The sequence below is a fragment of the Micromys minutus genome, assembly GCF_963924665.1.
Source record: "Micromys minutus genome assembly, chromosome: 29".
Classification (NCBI taxonomy): Eukaryota; Metazoa; Chordata; class Mammalia; order Rodentia; family Muridae; genus Micromys; species Micromys minutus.
Window position 1 is genome coordinate 9,807,108 of NC_137964.1, and position 25,099 is coordinate 9,832,206.

The window sequence follows — 25,099 nt, forward strand, 5'->3', positions numbered from 1 at the left end:
GAAAATACTAATGCTGGTGTAAATGTTTGCTGGAGGCCTTTTATAAGAGAAGCCATAGTTACTAATTAGTACAGCTGCCATATTCTATGGTTTGTAATTGATTTAAATCTCTGTATTTAGTTTATTATCAAAGTTTATTGAAGCATGCATATATGGGGAAAAATGTGGTTTAGTGGGGCTCGGTGTTGTCTTGGGCACCCATAGATGGTCTTGGATGCTATCCTGTGTAGATGGGAGGGGGTGTTGTTATATATGAACTTACTGCCAATTGGCACACGAATGCAGGCAGCAAACAGCTGAAGGAGCACAAAGGAAATGTGTGGCCAAGCCTATTCCAGGAGCGGCCTCACCTCAAGTCACACTGTCTCGTTGGGCAGTGCCTTCCATTCTTGGTCAGCGGTTCCCTCTGGAGAGCCTCCTGAACAAGTGCACATCGGGGAAGCAGGGAGGACTCACACCGTGCCCTGACTGGAAACACCGGGACTTCACAGTGAGTGGCTGTACATCCTCCACAGTTTCCAAATTCCCTGCTTTGTGAGTTGTCATCTGAGCTCCATAGCAGTAGGTTCCCATTCCACTCTGCATACATGGTTTTGATAAAATTCTCAGTGATGGTGCTATGCTCTAGACTTCGGGAAGACTGTAAAAAGTCTTGTCACCTTGTTCAGTCATGTCCCCTCATTCAAAATCTCATCGCCAAGGACGGTGACACGCTGTACTCACCTGTTTGTTTAGCATGTTGCTAAGCACTCTCTTGGTAATTGCTTTTTCATTATGTTTGGATATCCATATCCTTGTTGCATCATTTTAAACTAACTGTTAGATATGATAATTGATGTTTAAATCATTTATTGATATTTGGCTTATTTGGGTGCTCCTGAGCTGTTCCCATTGGTCAATTATCCAATTGTTCTCTATGCTATTTTTTTAATTGAACAACTTTATTTTAAAAAACAAAGATAAATGTGCAGATTTTAAAAGCATTTTTGCATAAAAGTATATGAATACATTTTTGTCATTATTTGGGTTTTTTTTTTAAAGGTTTGATAGTGTGCATTAAGATCTTACTAGTTACAATGAACATAAAGTACATGTAAAACAAGATATAACCCGGAAATAGTCAAGTTTTCTTGGTGTGTAAAGATTAAACATAATGGTTTTTCAATTTTTTTTTTTTTTTTGGCCTTTGTTTTTCTTGAACTTCACACAGTCTGTGAGTTGTTTCTGGGGTGTTCAGAGCTTTCTGGGGTTAGTATACAATTATCAGTTGCATATTATATCTGTTCTTTTGTGGCTGGGTTACCTCACTCAGGATGATATTCTCTAGATGCATCCATTTTCTTAAGAATTTCATAAAGTCATTGTTTCTGATAACTGAGTAGTACTCCATTGTGCAAATATACCACAATTTTTGTATCCATTTATCTACTGAAAGACATGTGGGTTCTTTCCAGCTTCTGGCTATTATAAATAGGGCTGCTATGAACATTGTGGTGCATGTAACTTTGTTGTATGTTGGAGCATCTCTGAGGTATATGCCCAGAAGTGGAATAACTGGGTCTTCAGGTAGTACTAACTCCAATTTTCTGAGAAACAGCCAGAGTGATTTCCAGAGTGGTGGTACCAGTTTACAACCCCACCAACAGTGGAGAAGTATTCCTCTTTCTCTGAATCCTCGCCAGCATCTTCTGTCATCTGAATTTTAATTCTTACCCATTCTGACTGGTGTGAGGTGGAATCTCAGCATTGTTTTGATTTGCATTTCCCTGATGAGTAAGGATGTCAAGCACTTCCTTAGATGCTTCTCAGCCATTTGATATTCCTCAATTGAGAACTTTTTGTTTAGCTCTGTACCCCATTTTTTAATAGGATTGTTTGATTCTCTGGTGTCTAACTTCTTGATTTCTTTGTATACCTTGGATATTAGGCCTCCATCTGATGTGGGGTTGGTAAAGATCTTTTCCCAATCTGTTGGCTGCCATTTTGTTTTCTTGACAGTGTCCTTAGCCTTACAGAAACTTTGCAATCTCATTAAGTCCCATTTGTCTATATTTGACCTTAGAGCATGAGCCATTGGTGTTCTGTTCAGGAAAATTTCCCCTGTGCCTATGTGTTCTAAGGTTTTCCCTACTTTCTCTTCTAATAGTTTCAGTGTACCTGTTTCAATGTGGAGATCGTTGATCCACTTGCACTTAAGCTTTGTACAAGGAGATAAGAAAGGGTCTATTTTTATTCTTCTGCATGCTGAGTGCCAGCTGGACCAATACCATTTGTTGAAGAGGATGTCCTTTTTCCAATTAATGTTTACAGCTCCTTAGTCAAAAATCAAATGATCATATATGTAAGGGCTCATTTCCGGATCTTCAATTCTATTCAGTTGATCCACATGCCTATCTCTGTACCAGTAGCATGCAGTTTTTAAAACGATTGTCTTGTAATATAGCTTGAGGTCAGGGATGGTGATTCCAACAGATGTTTTCTTGTTGTTGAGGATGCATTTTGCTATTCTAGGTCTTTTGTTATTCCAGATGAAATTGCACATTGCTCTTTCCAACTCTATGAAGAATTGGGTTGGAATTTTGATGGGGATTGCATTGAATCTGTAGGTTGCTTTTGTTGAGATGGCCATTTTTACAATGTTGATCCTTCCAATCCATGAGCATGGGAGATCTTTCCATTTTCTGAGATCTTCCTCTATTTCCTTCTTCAGAGATTTGAAGTTCTTGTCATACAGGTCTTTCACTTGCTTAGTTAGAGTCACACCAACGTATTTCATATTGTTTGTGACTATTATGAAGGGTATCTTTTCCCTAATTTCTTTCTCTGCATGTTTGTCCTTTGAGTAGAGGAAGGCTACTGATTTGTTTGAGTTAATTTTATATCCAGCCACTTTGCTGAACTTGTTTATCAGCTGTAGAAGTTCTCTGGTGGAATTTTTGGGGTCACTTATGTACACAATCATGTCATCTACAAACGGTGATGTTTTTACTTCTTCCTTTCCAATTTGTATCCTTTTGATTTCCTTGTGCTGTCTAATTGCTCTGGTCAGGACTTCCAGTACTATGTTGAATAGGTAGGGGGAGAGTAGACAGCCTTGTCTAGTCCATGATTTTAGTGGAATTGCTTCAAGTTTACCACCGTTAAGTTTGATGTTGGCTATTAGTTTGCTGTATATTGCTTTTATTATGTTTAGGTATGGGCCTTGGATTCCTGTTTTTTCCAAGACTTTTTACATGAAGGGGTGTTGAATTTTGTCAAATGCTTTCTCAGCATTTAGTGAGATGACCATGTGGAATTTTTCCTTTGAGTTTGTTTATGTGGTGGATTACATTGATGGATTTCAGTATATTAAACCATCCCTGCATCCCAGGGATGAAGCCTACTTGATCATGGTGAGTGATCATTTTGATGTGTTCTTAGATTCAGTTTGCAAGGATTTTGTTGAGTATTTTTGCATCAATGTTCAGAAGTGAGATTGGTCTGAAGTTCTCTTTCCTTGTAGGATCTTTGTGTGGTTTAGGAACGAGGGTTATTGTGGCCCCAAAAAATGAGTTAGGTCGTGTTCCATCGGACTCTATTTTGTGGAATCGTTTGGAGAGTATTGGTATTAGGTTGTCAATAAATGTCTTATAGAATTCTGCACTGAACCCATCTGGCCCTGGGCTTTTTTTGGTTGGGAGGCTTTTGATGACTGCTGCTATTTCTTAAGGTGTTATGGGATTATTTAGATCGTTTACCTGGTTCTGGTTTAACTTTATTTTATGGCATCTGTCTGGGAATTCATCCATTTCCTCCAGATTTTCCAGCTTTGTTGAGTATATGCTTTTGTAGTAGGATCTGATGATTTCTTGAATTTCCTCAGTTTCAGTTGTTATGTCTCCACTTTCCTTTCTAATTTTGTTAATTTGGATACTCTCTCTTTGCCATCTAGTTAGTCTGGCTAAGGGTTTATCAATCTTGTTAATTTTCTCAAAGAACCAGCTCTTGGTTTTGTGCATTCTTTGAATGTTTTTTTTTTTTTTTTTTTTTTTGTTTCTATTTGGTCAATTTCTGCACTGCGTTTGATTATTTCTTGTCGTCTACTCCTCTTGGGTGTATCTGCTTCCTTTTGTTCTAAAGCTTTCAACTGTGCTTTCAAGTTGCTAGTGTATGCTCTCTCCAGTTTCTTTTTGGAAGCACTCAGAGCTATGAGTTTTCCTCTCAGTGCTGCTTTCATTGCATTGCATAGGTTTGGGTATGTTGTGTTTTTATTTTCATTAAATCCTAGAAAACCCTTAATTTCTTTCTTTATTTCTTCTTTGACCATGCTATCTTTTAATAGAGCATTGTTTAGTTTCCATGTGTATTTGGGCTTTTTGTTGTCTTTGTTGTTATTAAAGACCAGCTTTAGACTATGATGATCTGATAGGATGCATGGGAGTATTTTAATCTTCTTATATCTATTGAGGCTTGTTTTGTGACCGATTATATGGTCAATTTTGGAGAAGGTGCTTTGAGGTGCTGAGAAGAAGGTGTATTCTTTTTTTTTAGGATGAAAAGTTCTGTAGATGTCTATTAATTCCAATTGGTTCATAACCTCTGTTAGTTTCACTGTGTCCTTGTTCAGTTTCTGTTTCCCTGATCTGTCCATTGATGAGAGTGGGGTATTAAAGTCTCCCACTACTATTGTGTGGGGTGCAATGTATTTTTTGAGCTTTAGTAGGGTTTCTTTTATGAATATGGGTTCTCTTGTATTTGGAGCATATATGTTAAGGATTGAGAGTTCCTCCTGACAAATGTTCCCTGTAATGAGTAAAAAGTGTCCTTCCTTATCTTTTTTGATAACTTTTGTTTGAAAATCTACTTTATTCGATATTAGAATGGCTACTCCAGTTTGTTTCTTGGGGCCGTTTGCTTGGAAGGTTTTTTTCCAACCTTTTACTCTAAGATAGTGTCTGTCTTTGTCTCTGAGATGAGTTTCCTATATGCAGTAAAATGGTGGATTCTGTTTATATATCCAGTCTGATAGCCTATATCTTTTTATTGGGGAATTGAATCCATTTATGTTAACAGATATCAAGGAATAGTGGTTGCTGTTTCCTGCTATTTTTGCATTTAGAGGTAGAATTGTGCCTGTGTGTCTTTCAGGTTTTGATTTTCTTGCTTAGGTATTTTCTTGTTTTTACTAGGATGTAGTTTCCCTCCTTGTATTTGGGTTTTCCACCTATAATTCATTGTAGTGCTGGGTTTGTGGTCAGATATTGTGTAAATTTAGTTTTGTCCTGGAATATCTTGGTTTCTCCATCTATGGTGATTGAGAGTTTTGCTGGGTATAGCAGCTTGGGCTGACACTTGTGCTCTCTTAGGGTCTGCATGATGTCTGTCTAGGATCTTCTAGCTTTCATAGTCTCTGTTGAGAAGTCGGGTGTGATTCTGATTGGTCTGCCTTTATATGTTACATGACCTTTTTCCCTTACTGCTTTTAGTATTCTTTCTTTGCTTTGGGCACTTGGCGTTTTGACTATTATGTGTCGGGAGGAATTTCTTTTCTGGTCCAATCTATTTGGAGTTCTGTAGGCTTCTTTTATACTCATGGTCATCTCATTCTTAAAGGTAGGGAAGTTTTCTTCTATGATTTTGTTGAAGATATTTACTGTGCCTCTTAGTTGATATTCCTCACCCTCTTCTATTCCTATTATCCTTAGGTTTGGTCTTCTCATTGTGTCCTGGATCTCTTGGACATTTTGGGTTAGGAGCTTTTTGGTTTTCGCATCTTCTCTGACTGTTTTGTCTATGTTTTCAATGTTGTCTTCAGCCCCTGAGATTCTCTCTTCCATCTTTTGTAGTTTTTTGGAGATGCTTGCATCTGTGACTCCTGGTTTCTTTTATAGGTTTTCTACCTCCACGGTTGTCTCTTTTAGTGTTTTCTTTATTGTTTCCATTTCCATTTTAAATTCCTTCTTCAATTCCTTCACCTCTTTGGTTCTGTTTTCCTCTAGTTCTCTGATTTCTTTGAGTATTTTTCGTGTTTCCTCTTTAAAAGTTTCTATTTCTTTATGCTTTTCCTCCCGTTCTTGTTTAAAGATTTCCACCATCATCTTAAGGTACAATTTCAGATCTGAGTCTTCTTTCTATGGAGTGTTTGTCATTCAGCTGTTTGCTGTGATGGGAGAGCTGGGCTCTGATGTTGCCAGGTTGTCCTCGTTTCCATTGGGAAAATTCTTTCGCTTTCCTTTTGCCATCTCGTTTTCTGTGATTATATGTGGTCTTGTTGTCAGTGACTGTTTCACATCTCTCCCGTGTACCTGGCCTGTGTCCCTGGGTCTCCGCTGTTTTAGGTGGAAAATGGCTTGAGGATTTTGTCCACACACAAGGGCCTTCCGGGTGGACCTGAGCCTTTTTGGCAGAGTTCCTGCTCCCCTGGACCAACCGGAGGGCCGCACCTACTTTGTGCTTGGCCCAGACCTCTCTGTGCCCTAGCTACTTGCAACGCAGTCTCACCAAACCTGTGGCCCTGGATCTATGCTATTCCAGGTGGCAAATGGTGTAAGTGTTTGGTCCACACACAAGTGCCTTCTGGGTGGAAACCAAGTCCCTATGGCAGAGTTCCTGCTCCCCTGAACCAAATGGGGGGGCGCTTTCCGCACACTTGGCCCAGACCTCTCTGCACCCCAGCTACTTGCAGTGCAGTCTCACCAGGCCTGTGTCCCTGTATCTCTGCTTTTCCCGGTGGCTGTTCTCTACGTTATTATAACAGAGTTTCCTTTTCCAGCTCAGCTCCAATTTTTTGTTGCCTGTGGAAGGAAATAATCACTGGTGTCTTTAAATGCTTGGTAGGATTTTATGGAGGAGATATATTTTTTCCTTCCCTGCCCATGTAATAATGCAGGAGATTAACTATCACAGTACCTGAAGCAGAATACATCTGTAAGAAGAGAAACGTTCTACTCTCTCAGCTTAGCAATCCCCATGATATTAGATTTTATTCTTTCTCATCTCCATCGCTTTCACAGAACACTCCCTTTACATTTACTTCTTCTGAATGCAAACTAGTCATGCTACGCACCAGATCATTATAGCAGAGGTGGAGACACTAGGTATTAAATACGTGTTCATTTAATCATAAACATTTCTGTGTCGTTTCACTTGCTACATTAGAGGTGTTCCATTGTGGTATGTCTTCACCAATTGTAGACTGAATTCAAAGGTCAGCAAATATACTCTCTTAGGACGCAGCTTACTGTGGGCAGTGTTATCTGAAGGACTCATAGCACTGTAATGAGACATTTGTACATTTTATATCTGAGGACACATGGAGTTTATTCTAATAACCCATAGAGAATGAGCTAAGGGTCTTCTCTTTACATTATTTTACGGGTGGTATATTTATTCATCCTTAACATGCTTTACTGAGCATGATTTCATACTCAGTCAATAAAGGGAACAGTAGAGAGCTTCATGATGATAAGAAAAAGCATTGCAGATAACCATGTAAGCGATAGCTCCAGGTGCCAGCCCAGTGCAGGCACCATCTTAGCATTTTCCATTTGCCACTTCATTTAACCACATACTAAAGATGCCAAGCAGGGCAGCTGTTACTCTGCATTCACAATGAGGAACGAGGGCTAAACTCCTCAGTGCCTCGACACAGACTCAAATGGAAGACTCCATCTCTGCTGCCCGTGTGCTCACCCTCTGAAATAGCGCAGTTGGGGGTTTAGTTTGTATTATTTTAGTTTTGTAATGTACGAAGATAACATTCTGGATTATGGAGAAATATTGCCCATAAATCCTGATGTCTACCAATGGAAAGGTGGGTCAGGAAAATATAGTACAATTATAGTACTCAACTATAAGGAATAAGGAAGTCTCAGGCAAATTGATGGAGCAGGAGATTGTTATCTGGGAGGGGTCACTCAGCCCCAGAAAGACAAACACTGAAAGCAGCATGTTCTCCCCCAGACCTGGGTCCTAGCTCATTTCCTTTTGTTCTGTGTGTTTAACTTGGAGCACATGTGAAATGAACAAACAGAAAAGGACCATTTTGGGGGGAGGGATTTTAAAGGGATGGAGGATGAGGGAATGGGGACAGAGGAAGTGTCCACAGAAATGAAGTGTGTATTTTCATGAGAAACAAAGGAAACCCATCATCAGGAGCTACTGAGGACCCTCCTCTAGTTGGGGCACAATTGGTTGTTGACGGTTGTAGGAGGGAGAGTAATTGTGTGTTTGGGATTGTTGAATGGAGTTGAATGTTTACTTCACATCACATCATGTACCTACAGGTAGCACTGATTGTACTCAGTAGGGTGTGTGTGTGTGTGTGTGTATCACACACACACACACACACACACACACACACACACACATACAGAGGAACTGAGATGGGGAAGTGGTCAGAATATGTAATCAAGATAGACGGTAGGAATGCATGAAAAAGTTCAGGTGATAGATAAAATACCATTAATAAATTCTTTAAGGAAGTCTTCAAGACACGTAGTTTAAATCGAAGGATGGAAAGACCCTATGTACACACATTCCTGACATGTGAGTTTGCCAGCCATGAGATATTACAGAGTCCCACCAAGCAGTAGTGTCACTGGTGGGAATGGAAGTATCAGAAAGGTGGCTAGACCAGAAGTGTAAAAATAGTCCCATATTTTAAATACCCAGCATAAAGAAAAGGCTGAGAAATAGCTCAGACACTTTTATTTTAATTATATAATATGATGATATCTAATGGATCTGGCCAAAACCAAAATGTAATTAAAATTAATTGGCATCAGGTTTTGTCTGCCAGTTAACACTCGAGTAAAAGCTGGTAGCCAATTGAAGCCTATTAATCTCAGTTTTTGTAACATCAAAGTAATAGTTACAGTGCACATATCACGGGCTTGTTATGAATATTAAGTGACTTTTTGCCATTCATAAAAAGTGATGAAGGGCCAGCAAGGAGGTTCAGCAGGCACAGGTGCTGACATGCTTGCCGTCATAAAAGCCTTGTCACCTAAGACTGAACTCTGAAACTCACATCAGAGAGGAAGGAGAAAAACAACCCCACAAGGTTGTCCTCTGACCTCTGTATATGTTGTCACAACCCACATGCCTCCCAGCATCATGCACACGCAAAATAAAAGTAATAAATGATTTTTTAAAAAGTGTATCGGAGGTCAAATTATGTAGATGGCACCAGTGACCCAAAGAACTTAAGTGCGGGTATTTGTTCTCGGGGAGCTCTCTTACTAATGACAGAATGCTGTAGGGCCAGGTAACAGAGACCATTTCAGAACCGACTGGTTCAGCAGAGGGATTGGCCTCTTATCTGGCTACTGAATCCCTAGGAGTGTGCTAGCTGGCTCAGGGGAGACCTTGTGGTTTCTCAGGTCTTTGAGGGCTAACAGGGCATTGTGTGCTCAAAGAACAGTGAGGGAATAAGGTCCTGGCTGATGCGTGGGAAGAGATCCAATGAGGGAATAAGGTCCTGGTTGATGCATGGGAAGAAATCCAACTTTGTTTTAGGATTTGGAAGATGTTAACAAAAGATACAAATGAGTATAACTTAATTTAATAACATTTAGTTGTTAGTTTCTGAAAAAAAATATGTGGAGAAATTTTTCCTCCCCTCCTCCCTTCCCATTCTGTCCCCTCCCCTCCTCTTCCCTTCCTTTCCCTTTACTTCCCTTCAGTTGCTAACCTCCCCTCCCTTTTCCTTCTCTCCCCTCCCCTTCCCTTGACTTCTCTTCTATTCTTTCCTCCCCTTCCCTTCTTCTCTTCCTTCTCTTCCTCCCCTCCCTTCCTCTCCCCATCCTTCCCCTCCCTTCTCCTCCCCTCCCTCCCTTCCCCTCCCTCTCCTCCCCTCCCTTTCCTTACCCTCCCTTCCCCCTTTTCCCCTCCCTCCCTTCCCTTTCTCTCCCTTCGCCTCCCCTCCCTTCCCCTCCTTCCCCTCCACTTCCCTCTTTCTCTTTCCCTTCCCCCCTCCCCTCCCCCACTTCCCTTCCCACTTTCCCTCCTTTTCAGGTGCTTAGCTTCTAAAAGGATCCACATTTTCAGCAAGCTGATGGCAAAGCCATCTAGGGAAGGCAGAACTTCACAAAGCAGGCTGAACCGAGAAGACATAAGACTGCGCTCATTGCTAGAGATCAATGTATGTGCCATTTCTCTGTAGAAAAACTGCTGTCAATATGATGGGTGAGCTCTGTGGGGCTGTGTACTCGTTAAAAGCACAGTGATGACTGTGATGTATAAACAGCAACAGGCTGTGTGTTTGAGTACAATACAACAATTTCAACAGCCAATTTATCTCTGCTTTTTCATAACCTGTAAAAATGCTACAGAATCTAAGAATGAAATGCCTTGTCATAAACATTGTTTATAAATAAATAAATAAATAAATAAATAAATAAATAAATATAGCAGGATAAAAGTGGAGGCTTTTAAAAAAGATATCATCAAGATAAAATCATGGTGTTGCATAGAAAATTGTTTTGTTTTTTTTTTTCTCCTTCTGATTGCAAAACAGACAAGGAGTCCAGAAAGATCCTTCTCTGCTAAGGTCTGCATCGCAGGAGGCAGCTCTGGGCAACAGAGCTCACTGATGCTCTGGTTGTTCACTGAAGGGATTATCGATTGTCTAAAGAATCCTTTAACAAAGCAGTATTGTTTTCTTACTGCCAACAAAACCCTCCCAGACACAGTGACTGCTGTTGGTCATGATAGTGTCCTTTGTGGGAAGCAGGTCTCCGCTCTCAGAATGTCACCGAAGAGAGAAATCAGGTCTGGTTATCCGTATTCAGTTTGCTCCGTGTAGTGGCCTTCTGAGACACACTGGATTAAGTTCAGACCTCTTCTACGGATTCAGTTTAGTGTCCAGAATACATATGTGTATATGCATGTGTTTGTATGCATGGGTGCATGCATGCATGTGTGCATTTGGCATGTTCATATGGAGGCCAGAGGTTGATGGCAGGTGTCTTCCTTAGTCACTTTCTAGCTTATGTGTTCGGGGGAGGTGTCCTTTTTTAAAATTAAATTGTAGTGTTTTTCCAATTTTATACATGCATATCATGCATTCTGATGACTCTGCCCTCTCTCCCTCCTCCTGTCCTGGTCAATTCCCCCATTCCCTTTCCCAGATTCATGACATTTTGGTTTGGTTTTGTGACACCACATCTGTGTGACCACAGGTTTCAAACTATCCCTTGGAGCCTACTGTGGTCACTAGTAGGTCAGCTGAAGGCAAGAACCCCTCCATTCGCTGAATCCATTAGTGGACAATATTTGAAAGCATGGAGTAGACCCTTCTGTGCCCCAGTTTTACGCCTGGTTGTTGGTAGGCCCTCTTCTGTGCAGACTCGCTGTGGCCCACAGTTGTTGAGAGCTCTTGACTGCAATGGCTTGCAACGCTGTACCCAGAAGACAGCATTTTGTGCCCCTTCCCCCTATCTTCCAACTCTTACATTCTTACTGCCCCCTCTTTCGCAGTGTTCCATGAGCCTAGGATGTGTTGATATAAATATCTAGTTTAGGAAGAAGACGCAGCCATCAGTATGCCTGGCCTGCCTTATTTTCTGAGGCAGGGCCTCTCATTGGACCTGACGGATGCCACTGGAGTGGCTGTCCAGCAAGTCCCCAGGACCCTCCTGTGTCTGTCTCCCAGGTGCTGGGATTATAACTGTGCCGTCGGGCCTGGATTTGATTCTGTGGTGTTGGGGAGCTAAGCACATTGACAGTGAGCCATCTCCCCAGCCCCAGAACCTAATCCTTTATCAACAGCTACTATTTAAAGGGGACATGTAAGTAAGAGCTCATTAGCCATTGTCACAGAAACACAGTGCAACTCACATTAAGAATCCTGCCTGTGCTCTTAGGTTCACATTCCAACTAGCAGTAGGAATACAAGAGGAAGTATGTGTGTGCGTAATGCCTCTGTGTATCAGCTTTCTATAATCCCTTTCTTCATTAACTCTGGACCTCTTAAGGGAAAACCCTGTTCTTCTTTGGTTAATGATTTCAGCATTGGCTTCATAAGTTTATGAATACAGATGGTACTGTTGAACATACTTTTCTTGAGGCCCTCCAAAATTGGATCGTTAGGGAAAAAAAATCAGCAAATGCTTCTTTTGAGACCCAGCTGTGCAGCAGCTGTCCGCTGGGATTAAGGGACAGAACAGCAAACCTTCCTGTGCAAAGGAAGAGAAGAGAGGAGGCAGAGACAAAAGAACAACAGGCTTCTTAAAACCTGTCGCATCTGAGCCACATGAGGAGAAGGCCATTCATTCTGTGTTGGGTGAGGTATACTCTGCTGTACTTACAGACAGTAGCCTAGCCCAGTTGTCATCACCCAGCAACTGGGAACAGATGCAGAGACCCACAGCTGAACATTAGGCTGAGATTGGGGGGATCCTTCAGAAGCGAGGGGTTGGGAGGAAGAATTGGAGGAAACACAGGGGTCAAGGATACCACAAGAAAACCCACAGATTCGATTAACCTGGGTCTATAGGTCCTCACACCAGTTGGATACCTTGGTCTGCATGTGGTACTCCTCACAGCTGGAGCAGGGGCTGTCTCTGACTCTGACTACCTTTAGGACCTTTCCCTCCTCTGGGATGCCTCATCTAGCCTAGTCTTACTGCAACTTGATCTGTCAGGGCTGGTTGAGATCTGTGGGAAGACTCCCCTTTCTGAAAGGAAATGGAGGAGTGGATAGTGGGGAAGTGGGGGAGGACTGGGAGGAGAGGAGGAAGGGAGAAACTTTGGAAGGGATGTAAAATAAGTAAATAAGTTAATTTTTTAAAATAAAAAAGCTCACTGTGAAGCAGAGGGGACAGCTAGGCAAATGCCACTTGAGGTCCCGAGGTACAATATACATTTTGTCTCTGCCGAGTGACTTCCTGTTTCTCCCTGCTACCCAGGACTCTCAGGAGGCTTGTGGAATTCTGTTCAGAAGATAGTAGATTCTGACTGCAGGGGGTAGGGAATGATGGACAGAAAGTACCCTCCTTTCCCAGTCCACATTTAAGATGGAAGTTTCCCAGGGCCAGAACTAAGCACTCAGAACAAACCGGTTCGACTCAAACATGGAGAGAGTTATATTTAACTTGACCCAGCAAACTGTGAAGCCTTATGTGGCGCTTGGATATCAAGACAGATTCACACTCATTTCTAATCAGATATAAGACTCCTCTGGAATGTTACTTTCTTTGCTGTGGCCCCTTTGGGTATATCACCACAGAACCGTGATCGCTTTTTTTTTTCCTATGCGGTGGGCTCACTTCGCCTCTGCTAGTTGGGTCTTGGTTCTCAGTCTTTTCAAATGCTAAGCAATTTTGTTCGGAGCTAGTTTTTGAGACTTCTGCCCACCACCGTGGAGGAGCCATCAGAGAAAGACGACCCAGTTGTGGACCCAGTAACTCCTCAGCCGAAAGATGACTCAGAAATCCTGCAACCAGAAGCACTATTAAAGGCCATGGGAAAACTAACCCTGAACCCCAGCGCCAAGCGGCCAGCATGTCGCCGCAGCCTCCGTCGCCGGACCGAGAGCAGACCTGTGGAGAACGGAAGTCAGAGTCTCTTAGGGACGTTCAAAGCGCTTTTCCCAAGAGAAAGGTCCGCACATTGCTGTCGGTGCTGACGGATCCCATAGCTAAAATGAGAAGGCTTACTCGGATTGAGCAGAGACAAAAAAAAGGCTTGAAGGAAATGAGTTTAAAGGGAACAGTGATACATTCAGATGTCTCTGCGCTTTCTGCCATTATCAAAGATGGGGTCCTTCCGAGAAGGCTACAATCGACAAGAATTAGGACTGTCATTCCTGACAGTCATGCCACACAGCAGCTGTGAAAGCTGCTTTTTGTTTAAGGTTAAACTTTTCCTGGTGTTGGGGAATTTTCTGACTTGTTAATTAACCTTTAAGTTACATAAAGCTTGTGATGTTTGGATTTATGTAAATGACTTAAATTTACCCCCCAGAATGGAGAGTGAGACAAAGAGTTCTTCAGACTTTGGAAGCCTCAGGCCCAGGGCTGAGAAACAGCGTAAATAGATATTTGGAGTAGTTTGGTGTAGAAGGTGATTGGGATAGATCTTTGGATTTTGTAGTTTGCAGAAATTTGTTAATAAAGGCAATTTTGTTATCGCACACACACACATACACACACACACACACATACACAAACTTACTATGCTGCTGTAAATTGTAGTAAACAGTCAGAGCTCTACTGCAAACTTCTGATTTTCACTGAAGAAAGCTGTACTTAGGAAATGTTTAAAGAAAGACTGTGCACAGGCTGAGGTCTTCCTGGTCCCGAGGATGGTTTCAGTCAAGAAGGTTAGATGGTGCGCTCCGGCTCTCTGGGAGAGGAAGCAGTGACATTCGGCTCCGTGGCGGTATGAGGACAAACGTTAGCGTCGTGATTACACCCACTGTCATGACAGTCTTCACGTCTGACAACCGCACCACCTCAGAGAAATCCAGAAGAGCACCAGAAACAAGGAAGGAGGGGCCAAATTAGGGCAAAAGGAGCAAAAGGGACTTCCCGTTTTAGAAACAGCAAGGAGGAACTCCCCTCAAGATGAATTTAGGAATAATTTGTTATAAGAGACAAGCACAAAGAATGAGTGAAATTTTATTTAAAAAATAAGATTGGGACTTGTATATTTGGGAATTTTAGATAGGATCCAGAAACTCTTGTCCATTGAAATGTGGACAAAAATTGTCCCTGGACACCGTTTGCCAGCAGTTTTTACCCCAGTATTTATTCGGTGGGTTTCTTGCTTAATCCTCATTCTCCCTTCCAAATGGAACACTAAATATGTGCTTGGTTAAGCAGCTAGAAGATTTAAACTTTATCAGACTGAGCCGCATACATGCTACCTAAAGACGCAGATGGATCCCCATCGCACCTGAGACTGTTCCACCATGGCAAGACCGCCCCACGGATGCTTCGCTGGTTAGAGAAGCCAGGAAAGTGCACATGGCTTCCAGTCTCTCTTGAACTGTTTTTCACTTTCCCAACCACAAGCCTCTGCATGATGAAAACTGGTCTTCGCAGCAACAAGCCGAATGTGTTTAAGATATAAAGAAAAAAAATACCTGTCTAATTCTTGTTATGAAATTTCCAGACTTGTGTTTAAAAGCCTCAGGGCTATGCATTGGGGCGTTTCAGGAGTAAAGCATCACGGAGGAAACACAGAGCTCTCTGATGCTCATGAGACTCCATATCGGGGACATCATTTGAGTTTAAACGAGAGCTTTTCCTGTTTCCTTCTTAGCTGACATGTGGCTGAAGATGAGAACTCAAACATGAAGACGTACACTTGGCAGAAAGGCATTTCTCATAGTGGAAGGAGATTCCACTTGGCAGTTTTAGTGGGGCAGCTGCTGTGCCCAGCACACCCCCTGAAGACCCTTCCTGATAAGGTTCCAGCCAGTTCTGTCGCCTGGCAGTTTAACATAGAGATTTCCTAGGAGCCGGAAGAACAGCGGATGACTACCATAGGACCCCTTTTATTTTGGGGGGAAGAGATGATCTTAAGACCAGAAATGGTTTGAAATCATGGATGTGTCCAATGTTCTGTATGTTGTGTCTTTCTATGGGTCCACAACATGATGAAGCTCAATTTGATAAGAAGGCAGTGAGAGATTGATAGCAGTGGGTAATAATAAAATATAACAATTATACCAGTATGTTACAGTAAGACTGCTGATATGACTATATGATGTTTGGCCATTATGAAGGAAAGTTATGGTTCTGTGACTACAATACCCGCCTGGCCATGACAGGAGGGTATTGTGTACTGTGGATACAAAGGACAGAAGAATGACCCACAATTTAGCCCAAGTATAGAGACACACAAGAGATCATCTTACAACTCGAAACTGGATATGGTTCAAAACATGCAAACATTTGGTTATGGAATAAAAATATCAAATTATGACTGACCACGGGTAACTGGAGTGTAAAATCACAGGCTGGGAGTTCGACCCAGGGATCTGGGCTCCTGTTCCCTTCTTTCAGGGATTCCCAAAGCTCTTTTCTTTCTCTGAAATAGTGCATATTTTTAAAATTTAACTTGATGCTAACAAGAACTGAAGCAGAAATCTAAAGTTTGTGAATACAGAGCTGTCTTAGGGCTTCATTGCAGTGAAGAGACACCTTTACTGAGGCAACTCTTATAAGGGACAAATTTTAATTGGGGTTGGCTTACAATTTCAGAGGTTCAGACCATTATCATCATGATGGGAAGCATGGCAGTGTGCAGGCAGACATGGTGCTGGAGAGGGTAGTGAGAGTTCTGCATCTTGATCTGAAGGTAGCAGAAGGAGACAGTCTTCCCTACTAGGTGGGTGGAGCTTAAGCACTAGGAGACCTCAAAGCCAGCCACCACAGTGACACACTTCCTCCAACAAGACCACACCTCTTAATAGCACCACTTCCCATGGGTCAAGTATATTCAGAGCACCACAAAAGCTACAATTGGTTGTCAGTAGATGATAAAAAATGAGTGTGTGAAAGTAAAAATACCCTTGTTTACCAACCAGATATTTATTCCACAGGATTGTTTGACACAGTTATTTCAAACTCGCATTTCTGTGATAAAACCCCAGAGGAGTTTGCTTCCAATCCTCAATCTAGAAACTATGAACTTGAGGAATGAGAAATGTTCACAGTGGATTCACCTTTGCTGCTTTTCCCCACGTTAAGACCACGAGTGAGTATGTTGGATAAAGACCAATGGGCCAGGCTTTCAGAACGTTACATCTGTAACAACCCCAAAGCAAGGAGAAAGCAAGAGCTGCTGAAGGCTGGGAGAAGCACAGAGAGAGGAATGAGCTATCCTTTACCAAGCCGCTAAGATGAGACATTCAGCAAGCCAAGATGGGATATTTGGATTTACACAAGAGTACTCCAACGCAACAGACACACAGATAACTGTTTCCACCCCACAATTGCCTCACTCTTGAGAGAGGGTTTTTCCTTCTTTGTCTGAATAGTGTTAAGCTATAGTGTGAAATCAGGATAATGACTAGTTACACAAAGCACGTCCTTTCTGTGTGAAACCAGCATTGCAAAGCAGAGGTTAGCAGTGATCCCGGCAGCATGTGAACTAGAGGAAGACGGCATGAATCCAGTGTTCAAGATCCAGGGACCCATCCTGATTTTATGTCATCCCACGGCCACCCACTTTCTACCAGCAATACCAACACTCACAGCGTGGTTAAAATGCAACGACTTGTCCAGATTCTCTTTGAATAGCATTTCAAACAATAATAGAATAAACAGAAAATGGTCCATTAAGGATCCTTACCTTCTCTTTCTTTGCTTTGACTGTCACCGAGCACCTGTAAAAGAAAATTACAACTCCTTTAATATCTCCTCAAAATTGCGCAGATTTTATAAAATGAAAACTCAGATTTGAAGCAAATAAACAGAAAGACATCGGGTTGCAAAATAAGAATCAAATGCCCCCCTGAAAGAAAATGGAAAAGCCGACTAGAGCATGTTTCTTAAGTTATTCGAGCCTACATATCTCAGCTTTATGAAGGTAATTAAAAAGCTCATTCACCGGGGAGATGTGTTTAGTTTTCTTCAACTTGAGAAAGGGTTTGCATACTTCTGTTTGCCACTTTAGTAATTGAAAAGAAAATTGAATTATAGTTCTATTGCCCTATAGAACCAAAAAAAATGTGTCAGTGTGGAAACCAGTCTCAGTCCGAATCACTCTCTGGCAATGCACAGGAACCAGTGCAGACCGCTGCCCTCCCCCCCCCCCTGAAATTTAATCCTTGGGGCTTCATTGCCCCTACTCTGTCCCTATTGTGTTTTCTACCTCTCTGACTGTCCCTTGTTCTTTTCTTGATGAGTTCCTTTCTCCTTGTGTCCTTTACTGGGCTGATTTCCTTTAATTAAAAAAATGTATTTTTAATTTTATGTTTATGCCCCATACACAAATGTTCTCTATGCATGCAGTACTCACAGAGGCTAGAAGAGGGCATTAGATCTTGAGAAGTGGAGTTGCAGGCAGTTGTGAGCTACTATGTGGGTGCTGGAAATTGAATCCCTGTTCTCTGCAAGAGCAACTAGAGCGCTTTTTTTAAGCTCTTTTTTTATTATTGGATATTCTCTGTATTTACGTTTCAGATGTTATCTTCCCCCATCCCCCCTCCCCCACTCCATGAAGGTGCTCCCTCTCCCAACCACCCTCTCCCACCTCAGCACCTTGACATTAGCCTACACTGGGAAAACGAACCTTCACTGGACCAAGGGCCTTTCCTCCCATTGATGCCAGACAATGCTATCCTCTGCGACATATGCAGCTAGAGCCATGGACCTCTCTATGTGACCTCATTGGTTGGTGTTTTAGTCCCTGGGAGTTCTGGAGGGTTTGGTTGGTTGATAATGTTCTTCCCACAGGGTTGTAAACCCTCTCAGCTCCTTCAGTTCTTTCTCTAGCTCTTTCACTGGAGCCCCCTTGTTCAGTCTGATGATTAGCTGCAAGCATCCTTAACTGTATCAGTATGACTCTGACAGAGCCTCTGAGGGGGCATTTATATCAGGATCCTGCCAGTAAGTACTACTTGGCATCAGCAATAGTACGTGGGTTTAGTGGCTTCATATGGGATGGATTCCCAGGTGAGGCAGTCTCTGGATGATCTTTTCTCCAATACCTGCTCCTCTATTTGTCCTTTTATTTCCTCCCATGAATGTTTTGTTCTACCTTTTAAGAAGTACTAAGGCATCCACATTCTAGCCTTCCTTCTCTTTGAGCTCCATAATATTTGTGAATTGTTTCTTGGATATTCCGAGCTTTGGGGGCTAGTATCCACTTATAAGTGGAAAATACCATGTATGTTCTTTTGTGACTGGGTTACCACACTCAAGATGATAGCTTCTAGTTCCATCCATTTGCCTAGGAATTTCATGAAGTCATTGTTTCTAATGGCTGAGTAGTACTCCATTGTGTAAATGTACCACACTTTCTGTATCCATTCCTCTGTTGAAGGACATCTGGGTTCTTTCCAGCTTCTAACTCTTATAAATAAGGCTGCTATGAACATAATGGAACACAAGTCTTTGTTAGACGTTGGAACTTCTTTTGGGTATATGCCCAGGAGTGGTATAGCTGGGTCCTCAGGTAGTACTATGTCCAGTTTTCTGAGGAACTGCTCGACTGATTTCCAGAGTGGTTGCACCAGCTTTCAATTCCACCAACAATGGAGGAGTGTTTCTCTTTGTCCACATCCTCTCCAGTATCTGCTGTCACCTGAGGTTTTGATCTTAAAAAGTTGGAATCTCAGGGTTGTTTCGATTTGCATTTCCCTGATGACAAGGGATGTTGAACATTTCTTTAGGTGCTTCTCAGCCATTCAATATTCCTCAGTTGAAAATTCTTTGTTTAGCTCTGCACTCTATTTTTAAAAGGATTATTTGATTCTCTGGAGTTTAACTCTTTGAGTTCTTTGTATATATTTGAACAACTTCAAGTCCCTGAAGAAGGAAATTGAAGATCTCAGAAGATGGAAAGATTTCTCAGGCTCATGGATTGGAAGGATCAACATTGTAAAAATGGCCATCTTCCCAAAAGCAATCTACAGATTCAATGCAATTTCCATCAAAATTTCAACTGAATTCTTCATAGAGTTAGAAAGAGCAATTTGCAAATTCATTTGGAATATAAAAAAAATCCAGGATAGCAAGAACTATCCTCAATAATAAAATAACTTCTGGGGGGAATCACCATTCCTGACCTCAAGCTGTATTACACATCAATCATGATAAAAACTGCATGGTATTGGTACAGATAGATCAACAGAATAGAATTGAAGACCCAGAAATGAACCCACACAGCTATGGTCACTTGATCTTTGACAAAGTGATCTTAAAAACATTCAATGGAAAAAGGACAGAGTCTTTAACAAATGTTGTACAAAGCTCAAGTCCAAGTGGATCAAAGACCTCCACATAAAACCAGGCACACTGAATCTAATAGAAGAGAAAATGGGGGAGAGCTTAGAACACATAGGCAACTAGAGCTCTTAATCTCTGAGCCATCACTCCAGCTCCAGTTTCATTTACTTCATGAAGCCTTTTAACATTCCATCTCTGGGCTTCCTCAACCGTATCTTGAGGTGGAATGTTAAAGAGTACATATGTTAATAATGATAATGATATGTTTGATAGAAAATCTATCCAGATTGCTTGATTCCTAAGCAAATCATGTGAGAGGGTATTTTGCTGGAGCAGACACTTGAGAGTATAAATGGAACCCCATATACAGTGAGAGGTTGCTCTTGCATTGCTACGCCTTTCAGTGCTTGCTGATCTTCTTTCAATGTGTAGTGTTTTGCTGGTCTTTCATGATCTTTGCTCTCTTTATTTCATAGAAAGAAACATGCCAAAGAACTACTCACGGTGTTCCCACTGAATCTTGCTGCTTCTGCTGACTCATGCCAATTTGGTGGAGCCTTGCTGTTTCTGCTGAATCGAGTCGCTGCTGCTGATTCGTGCTTGGTGTTTGCTACTGGACTGGACTGCTGGTATCTTGACAACAGAGATTAGAATCGCCTCCAAAGAACCACTTCTAAACATGTCCACTAGCCCCTTGTCCTAGCAACCATCTTTCTCCTCTACCTCTGTTAGGTGGGCTAGAAGGGAGGCTGAATCGTTCAAGAACACAAAACAAAGAAGGCTTAGAAAAATCTAAGCCTACACTACAGTATAAATATGTGGGGGACCTTTAAAACTGTGGTAACTGGTGCAATAACTTCTGAAGATCATTATAAAATGAATTTCTAATATAAAAAGGTGGTAGGCAGAATAAATGTTATTTCTAAAGGAATCGTATATGTGATGCTGAACATGAACTTCTGTTGTGACTGAGTAGCCTCTGGGCCAAGCATCTTGGAAATTCAGTGCAAAAGGACCATTCCAGGTGATCCAGTTGACTGTTTAGGCCCTCTCATGGAGGGCAGGATAAGGGAGGGTTATATGATCCTCACCAGAGCATCCAGCATCCCTCCCTACCTTTTGTATGCAACTCTGCCTCAATTGCACATCACTAGGGGAGGGGCTAGAGTATATACTGGGGAAGACTAGAGGAAGAGGCTCCATTTGAGGTTATGAGGAAGGTATCATCTCTTCTGGGTAAAAGCTTGCCTGGGGGGGGGCTGTTGTTGGGGAGGTAGCCACTCCCCTGTAGGCACCTCCTCCTCTAAGCCTATAAGGAAGCCCAACATACTCTTTGGCTCTCCCCATGTAAACTTTGGCTCTCTCGTGCCTCCGTTTGTTCCTGGGACCTTCGGAGGAGGGGCAGACATTGCTTGTGTCTTCTGCCAGGAAGAAATCTTAGCAATAACTTCTTTATGTGTGTTATAACCATATTTATAACACAATGTTGGGGGTTTGGAGGAGGTGTTGTGGGTTAAAAGGAGTCCAAAGACAAAGAGTGTTGACACTAGCCTAGCAACGTGAGTCATAGTGAGTCCTGTGGACATGAATGAAGCTACCTCTTTAAGCAGAGTGTATGATTATGCTATATATTCACTGGGGCTACTACAGTAAGATTACCTTTCTCAGGACTGCCAGTGGGTTACTTTTGGGGGTAATTAAATCAATAAGTATTTGAGTGATTACTCAGCATATAGAAATACACATCGTGTGTGGCCCCATCTTTCTGTGGCTTAGGTGCACGGAAGTATGGAGAGGGCCAGTGAGAAATTTACACAACCTAGAATGACTGCACTATCCTCATGGGAAATTTGTAACTGTGAGAATCACCTCACGTACAACGTATGATGTCACGGCTTGGTGACAGTTGATTCGCTTCTTCCTAAAGATCCTAGGTAGTGTGGGTCACTCTAGAGTGGCCTCATTTCCTGCTTGATTGGCGCTGAATTCTGTGAAGGAATGGGGAGAGCCTCTTGTCTCATTTGGTGAAATCCTCCTAAAGGTGTTTCATTTTGTAATACCTAAAACCACAGTAATTCCAAACCATGTTCATACACACTCCAAATATGAAAAACAATTTAAATATTTTGCCATGTGCTGGGGCTAAATTTAAAATGCAATTGTTTTAGGTTTAGATTTATCCTGATATGAAACTAGAGAGATGTCCCAGTGGTTAGAGCACTGGCTGCTCTTGCAGAGGACCTGGGTTTAGTTCCCAGCACCCACGTGGCAGCTCACAACCACATGTAACTCCAGTTTCGGGAGGGGGTCTGATTTCCTCTTCTGGCCACCCTAGGTACTAGATACATAGATCACACAGACATACATGCAGGCAAAACATTCATGTACATATAAGGTAAGTAAATGTTTAAAAGTCTAAACTAAAAAAAAAAAAGATATATATCTACTGCTAAAGTAAAACAGAGAGCAGTACTGTATTAAAAGAAAAACTAAGATAAGTCATTATTGAGAGACTCTGACCCTCAGGGCTTGTCAATAAATATATTAACAACTGCAGGACTGGTCAAACTCAAAAGCGGCATCAACACCTGCTGCTCATGAAACACAAAGGACACGTTTGTCCCTAATGTCCTCGCATAAACCTCTAAAACCAGAAGTACAGATAAAGATCCCAATGTAAACATGATGTTGGGCAAACGCAGAAACTATTTCACTATTTTCCCCCTCCCTTACCCAGACCCCACCTGCCTCTACAAACTCAACGGCTTGCATTCAGCAGTGCCTCTGATTTAACTATTGCGGAACGTCTCAATGGTACGGAGTAGAAAAGGCTGATCCCGTATTACCGCCACAAGACTCATTTCCTTCGGCAAATACAAGATACTAAGGAGTACACATTAACTTTGGCCCAAGGAAGTTAAGTCTGACTGACTCTGTTGTGGGTGAGTTATATCTCAAGAATATTTTGAAAAGGTTGGCACAAATTGTACATGGTGGGGGAAGAAAGCACTTCAAAGCATTGAAAAGAAAACTGTAATTACAGTGTTGTTTTAAGAAGCAGTGTTTTTAATTAAAGAGTCTGAACCAGAATAATGTTGATGAAGCAAATTTTTATAATATTTCTTATTAAACATTCCAAATTTTTATTACTGCCCTTAAATTAGAATTCAAAGTCCTTTAAGCGCAGCCTCATGGGAAGGCTCTGCCTTGCAATGAACCCATGCTTTTCCCGCATGGGTTCAGAGACGGCTGGAGAGCCTTTTAGCTGTAGCAGGGAAAAGGGGGGGGGGGGTATACGACAGATCTGTTCAAATAGCTGTGCCATGAAAGCAAAGTCCAGGAATTCTACAAGAGGGCGGAAGAAATGTAGCATGCGCTTTAAATCTACCCTTGATTTGTGTTTCCCTGATTTCTTACACACCTTACATGTGTAATGCTTACTTGTGTTGCCACAAAACATCTCAATAAAGGTTGATCATAAAGTTATATTAAAAAAATCTACTTTTGTGGACGTGAATATTTTCATTTCTACCCCATGATGTATAAACATGGTTTTAAATATACATTTTGGTACATACACACTAGTGTTCGAATATTTGAAATACTGTAGTAATGTATAACTTCAGACACCTAATCCAATGCGGAAAAAGGTCGTCGTTAGTACTTCAGTGAGTCTCGTAATGACACTCTTTAATACAACACCATTTAAATAAGGGTTATTGAGATCTGGTGTGAATAAAAAGGGTTTTATATTTTACAGTTAGCATTTAAGGAAACAACAGCCACAACCTTCACCACAACAAAGAAGTCATGACTTTAGTTGCATCACTCTTCATCCCAGACCACAGATGGTATACACCATATTCGGAAGGCTTCGATTTTTTTTTCTTGGTTGGTTTATACAGAGATTTAAATGAGTTGCTTTGTGCATATGTTGTATATAGGATTTAGGCCAATTTCCAGGAAGGAGTAAACAAAGAAAGAAACATCAACTAACAACAGTTTGTTAATAATGAAAGTGAGCATGATGCTTTCCCGGGGGGGGGGGGGAGTTTAGGGAATAAATTTTATTCTGAGACGATGATTCTAGGAATTTTGCATCTGGTAAACACTTGAAGTACGACTTCCGGGACGCGGAGCCCCGTGGGGCCCCAAGAATGTCCATCTTGTGTGCAACTGTATTCTTGCTAGGTAATTGTGAACCAGTCCTCCTCCAAGGCAGGACTGGCAGCGGGCAGCTTGAGAGTGTTGCTCCAGCAGCCCCAGCGTGGGCACGTGCCCTCCCGGTGTCTCCAGGCCTTTCCCAACCATGAGCGTTTTGCCTCCCTTGCTCCTATTTGCTGGGAGTCCTGGTCCCCCTCCCTTTGTCTCCTGCGTTGATCGGATTCCTCCAAACATATGCCACGTTAGTGGTTCCTCAACTCTAATTCAACTCCAGCCTGAGTTAGATGTATGCATTTATATCTGCCATCAAATAAACCAGTCTGGACAAACAAGGACTGTTTCCTTTACAAAAGATCACTGCAGGGGCTGGGGGAGGCGTTTTTCACAAAGAGCTACATATAGATCTCACAGAAAAGGCATTCTCTCTTCCAGCCCCTCCACAGTCTGGGCTTTCCACCCCTGCCAGGGGCTCAGCCATCCTTACTACATGGTGTGTAGGGGAAGCAGAGACTCTCAGACGGTTCTCAACTCCCCATGGTACCCCAGTGGCATCTTGGTACACAGGAGGCTGAGAACTGGGTGTCTGTCCCAGACCTTGGTGCTTCTCGGCCAGGAAAGCATAACAGAGCTGGAACCCCTATTAAGGACGATGTTCTGTCTCCCCTGAGTGACTTGCTGGTGTCACTTGGGCATCCTGGTGGCAAGGCAGACACCCTGCCTGACAACTTCACAGTTGGGTATCTTAAAGAGTCTTGGAAAGAGTTCCTCACAGATACACAGAGACAACTGTATTTTAATCATCACAAATCATCACAACAGTTCAAGACCCAGATGTCATTAGCAGTTCCATTTTGTAGATGACATACACATTTGACACTTTGAGACGGAGACAGTGGCAAAGAGATAGCATTGGGGGGGGTGTCATGTATTTAATAAGAGGATAGCTGTTCACAACAGTTCTGTGAGGCAGAAAAGCATCTGTTCTTACCCTGTTTTATTTAAGAAGAAATTAAGAGATTGGACTTGAGATTGCTCGCATCCAGGCAATG

General features: G+C 42.0%; 1 protein-coding gene across 1 annotated transcript in view; it reads right to left on the reverse strand.

Annotated features, from left to right (window-relative positions):
* STARD13 (StAR related lipid transfer domain containing 13) overlaps positions 1-25,099 on the reverse strand; it is a gene marked incomplete at its 5' end in the record, with an annotated part of 340,009 nt that overhangs the window by 244,894 nt on the left and 70,016 nt on the right. The window contains one exon of the mRNA XM_080940965.1: positions 17,287-17,320. Coding sequence (XP_080797091.1) covers positions 17,287-17,320 — 34 coding nt within the window. The remainder of the gene's footprint in view (positions 1-17,286; positions 17,321-25,099) is intronic.